Source organism: Styela clava, chromosome 3 (assembly GCF_964204865.1).
Source record: "Styela clava chromosome 3, kaStyClav1.hap1.2, whole genome shotgun sequence".
NCBI lineage: Eukaryota > Metazoa > Chordata > Ascidiacea > Stolidobranchia > Styelidae > Styela > Styela clava.
Window position 1 is genome coordinate 6,183,312 of NC_135252.1, and position 5,410 is coordinate 6,188,721.

The 5,410-nt window shown below is 35.3% G+C and overlaps 1 protein-coding gene across 1 annotated transcript; it reads left to right on the forward strand.

The window, feature by feature from the left end:
• The first annotated feature begins 355 nt into the window (after positions 1–355).
• Positions 356–3,826, forward strand: LOC144420947 (protein ANKUB1-like). Its single transcript, XM_078110832.1, has 6 exons — positions 356–531; positions 758–918; positions 1,264–1,510; positions 1,662–1,984; positions 2,202–2,832; positions 3,021–3,826. The coding sequence occupies exons 1-6, from the start codon at positions 375–377 to the stop codon at positions 3,473–3,475; spliced, it is 1,974 nt and encodes a 657-aa protein (XP_077966958.1). The 5' UTR covers positions 356–374; the 3' UTR covers positions 3,476–3,826.
• The last annotated feature ends 1,584 nt before the right edge of the window (positions 3,827–5,410 follow it).

Consider the following 5,410-nt stretch of genomic DNA (forward strand, 5'->3'; position numbering starts at 1 on the left):
GGTGTTTTGTCTTTAACTTAAGTTTGGTAAGCCTGATTCTCGACATGAAAGGAAATGATATCTTATCGTTATCGAATTTCGGAATTCCGAAATATGTTTGGTGCTCTGTCACAATCAATAACATGTCTTTTATGATGTTACAGTGCAAAGAAAAATAAATCCACCATTTGTTTTCATAACAACAATATGACAATCGATTCAACCAAAATATCATCATTCGCTTTTCAGGGCAAATATTTCAAGACAAGGCGCTCAGAAAATATAAATATATGGGCGAAGTACACCTTAGGGATACAGAATTATATTCCAAAAAGCCGTAGACCCATTTTATTGAGTAATGTTTTTATTGTTTAGCGAAAAATACTGGTTTAATAATGAGGGTATTTGTGACATTTGGTGGGACTAGGATAACGGTGGACATACAACCGGAGGACGATGTGAAATTGGTTAAAAGTATAGTGGAAGATAAATTACTGCTTGAAACGCACGAGGATAAGAAAGAGGGAAAAGTTCTGGATCTCATTTATGGAGGTGATTTTAGTAAATCTCAGTTTAAATCCAGTTTGTTGCTGATTTTTAGACAATCTGTGCTTTGGAACATAGGTCAACTGCTGAATATTTGGCGTCGAAATACCCAATTCATGTGATCCCAAAAGTAGAGCATAGTAGACTACAAATATGATCTGACGGCACAACTTCCAAAAGTCGTCGTAACTATCTGATAATGATTTCATGCAATATTTTACTCTTTCATCAGGAGCTTCTCTCCAAGATGATTGGATATTGCAAGATGTGGGTATCAACTCAGGAACTACGATCAAATGTCAACTGAAAATGATGCAGAAACCAAAACTATATGTATTATTAGGATACACAGACGAAGTATTGGAAATCATGAATGATATAAATCCTATTACGGTAAAAGAGTCAAAACTGACTAAGCATATTTGAAAAAATTTAAGTACAAGTACTTTAAAAAACTATTGACTCCATTCAAAAATCGCGCAATACAATGCCGTCATTTAAATTCAGGAGATATGACAAACCTAATATGGACACATTTCACATGTAAACAGTTTTAGGTAAAATGGATTTTGGAATCTCGTGCGCGTTCTTCAAAATGCCGTACTTGGTGTAGAGATCCTTCCAGTAAGCTGTACATTGATATGTACCGTTATCTTTACTCTTTGCAGACGACTTTTGCAACAATTTAGTCAATAATTTCGTTAAAACTTGTCCTTATCTTTACCTTTACTCTCACAGACGACTTTTGCAACAATTAAGTCCATAATTTCGGAAACACTTGGCCTTCCCGTATCAGCTTATCGACTATGCGTATTTAATCCAAGTTTAAGTCACGGAAACCCGAAGAAGAAAGAAATAGAAAAGGATGATTTCATCGAAATATTTGACTGCAACACCATGGAAAATTATGGACTTGAAATAGGCTCAACGGTGAAACTAGAGGTGTGGGATGGTTGGAGTGAATTTATCAAGGTTGCTTTGCAAGGTAAGATCGGTGTCAATTTATCGAGTGCAATATTAGTACTTTCATTTTCAAATGAAATTCAACAAACTTTATATATAAATAGTATCAAGTTTCAAATGTTCTATCACTACACTCTCTAGGATCGTTTGATTTAGATCTTCGTTTTGTTTAGGCCACGAAAAACGTATTGATCAATTTTTATCCTACGGAGAAGATGAAAGACATTTTCAACGAAGAATTGCGTTACAAATAGCCGCACATTTTAATTATACCGGACTAGCCTACGCTATGTTGAGATCAGGCGCAAGACCAGATATACCTGTTGGTGTGCATCCAACTCGAGAATGGTGTGGCACAGGAGACCACATTGAGACAAAAAAGTGTGCGATTCACGAAGCAAGTGAACGCGGAAATTTGAATGTTATGCGCATGCTGATAAAAAGCAACCTGCTGTGCTTTGTTTCTAAAGATGGCAAAGGAAGAACACCTTGGGAGGCAAGATTTTTCCCGTATTTTTTATATTAATTGATCGATCCAATCTGGCGATTGGTGTCCGGTGCTTCATTTCATCTTGGGCATTTATACATCAACACAACAAGTTGTAATACTTGTTTTTGTCCAAAGATCTCAAAAAGAAATCACTAATATTTTTTTCTAGACAATTATTTTTTAGTTTTTTTCATATGTTCTTCAAATGAAAATTTATTTTCAGATTGTTATTGAAAAGTTCCACAAAGACTGTTTCGAATATCTCCTTGCTCGTCAATGGGGTCGAAAATCCGGAAACGATGTCAGTCTTCCCATTTTAATATACTGCAAAGTCCTCCAATGGTGTGAAAGAGCTAGGAATCGTGTTCTTGTCATGCATGGAGCTGCGAAATCAACACTTCGGGGACGACCAAGTAAAGTAGGAGCGCTAATTGGAAATGGAGTAGCCGTTGACGGTTTGAATAACAAACGTATGTCATCTGTCCCTCTATCAGCAATGCCAAAGCCGACAGTGAGTCCGCGCCGAATGTTACCAGCGCTTGCTAAAGCAAAGCGTCGTTTTCGGCGGCAAAAATCTTCAATGGTCTTTACGAAAAACTTTACGAGGAAAGGGGGAGATAGCAGAGGACAGATATATTCTAGAAATACAAGCTCCCAATTTTCAATTCCTCGATCGCCATCATCAACGATTATGACCGAAAATATGTCGTCTAACAACGCATCGTTAGTTTTTCCTCCGGAGGATAATCCAACTCGCAGCCACACTGGGAAATCCAATAAAGTTGAATATATTGAAAATATTGACAATCAACAAAAGCCAATAGATGAACTCGGAAACGCATATTCATCAAAAGGTATATATGAGTCATATTCAATGAAATAAATTTTATTGCGCTGTTTGTTTTAGTAATCGTGTACATGATCACGGAGTAACATAGGAATAAGTTTGCCGGTGAAACCCTTTGGACGGCATCATTTTCTGTATAAATATGTGTGCTTTATTGTGAATCAATAAAAAAACATGTAATCACATTTTTAATAGAAAAGACGACACTTCCACCTATATCTACATCCAAAGAACAAGTAAATGAAAGGCACTATGTGAAGAAGCGACAGAATAGGTATACTGTTTGGGATAACATGAGTGTACAGAGCAGCAGAGAGAAAAATATGCCGGGCAATCAAAGGAGGACTGTGCCGAAACAAGTCGCCGTAGATGGTGGTAAAGTTAATGGCATTCCGCTCCCCTTCAACAGCTTTCCAGGATTCAGAAAGCCATTCATGTATTGGGGAACTGCAGCAGGCGATGAAAACCCCATTGAAGTAACTTTATCACGCTTTGAAACCTACAGAGGCACTTCAGCGAGGGATAACGCCATTCACTGCCTAACGTTAGCTGATACATTTTCAAAAAAGCCATGGTTGAGCCGGGCAAATATGGCATCCCGCCTTGCGCGGCGAGGTGTTCTACGAAACACTGCTGCGTTTGCAGAATAAAACTAAATGTATAATTTTTTATTTCTTTTTTGTCACATATATATATAACATATATATACAGAAAATTTGAGCAATGCGAATAAAATATATTTCATTCAAACTAGTTTATTCAAATGTTACTGAATCAGGATATTTTATGTGGAACTGCCACAGATTTGTATCGTCACAACATGAATTGATTTATTGCGTGTATCCTGTGCGTCCTCTGACTCAGAGAATCTTCACCCAAATTATAAACAGTTCATTTTGACGTAAAGTAAACATAGAACGATAGAACAAAACAATGAGTAAGATTCTACTCAAGAACTATGAAATGAAAAAGGGCCTTGGGAGGCATAAAAGCAGCACAATAGAATATAGACTATAGCAGCATTCACATTGCAGCTATGTGAATAGCAGTTTATTCTATTTTTGGTTGTTTCATTGAAATAAACTTCTAATTTTTGATAATATAGTTGAGATGTTTTGAATAAGGCTTTTAAAGAACCTTTGTTTGATACATATAATACAGATGAATTTTTATACAAAGCAAACCCATATACGAGCAACACGTTTTCCCATTTGTTACAGGTAAATTAGAAAAATCACGAAGCGTTTATGGTCATAATGAGCATGATTTCAATTGTTGAATTACTCTTACTATTGTCATCAATTGCACTGATAACAAATGCAAGTCAGTTACAGAAAAGCTGTATTTCAGAGGGCATGGAAATCGATGCTGGAAAGGTACGGTGGAGATGAAGATAACAACTCAAATTGAGACTAAATTATAGAAGTGTGTTGAACCCACTTGTTTTTGCTGATTTTAATGAAAAACATGACTCTTTAAGTTAATATTAAAGTAATTACTTCCAATCCGTTATTAGTCATTTATTACACATTTTTGTGTAACTAGTATTAAATTCTAATCAACCAATGCTAACATACACCGTGTTTCCCAAATATAAGACAGGGTCTTATTTTAATTTTCTTTCGAAAAATAACACTAGGGCTTATATGGGAGGATGCCATTTATCAAAAACAAAATTACGAAGTAGAAAATTACGAGATTTTCAAATATACAAAATATGAAACCCGATATCCATTTACTTAAAAATAACACGTTTTTATTAAACAAAAAACTGCCATTATTCAAAATTGACCATATCATCATCCTCTGGAATGTCATGCCAGTCACTAGATTCATAAATTCCAATGAAGATTTTACTCATTGAACCTTTTCCTTTCCCACGCGTTTTAGTTTAACCATTTGAAACGCGTAAGAGAGATTTCTTGCCTTCGATTAGGTCAAAACAAATTTCACGCTATCGGCTAGATCTTATTTTAAGGGTAGGGCTCGGATTAAAATCATTTTTAAATTTGGGCTAGGTCCTCTTTTCAGGCTATAGGACTTATTTTTGGGGAAACACCGTAATTTAGGATTTTCCCCATTTTGTAGTTATCAAAAACTACGTGGTATTCTGGACTGATGAAACAACGTCTAAGGTCTCTTGTGCCTGATTCCCTAATATCACGTCTACAGAAACTGGATTCCAAGCTGTTTCAAAGGAAAATGGGTCCAGCTAAATATATGAAAACAAAAAGCAAAATCTACAGAGTATAAATGTGTTACAATAAGTAAAATATTGTTGAAAATAGCTAAAATTAAGAATAAATTATTTACCTATAGTGATTCTTCTACATTTTCATATGTTGTTTAAATTACCAAATCTACCTGAGAACTCGTCCAAGAGTTACGAGTCTATTTCCTCGGATCTGATAGCATACTAATTAATAATGCTTTCCAATAAATTCTCGAAAACACAATTATAAAATTAGATAGCAGGTTGCATAGAAGGACAATTTTTTTAACACCGTTTTATTTGCCAGATATGTTGAATTTGAATTTCATGTTGACTATGAATGAGATGGAACTTATCATATTAGGAAATTAGA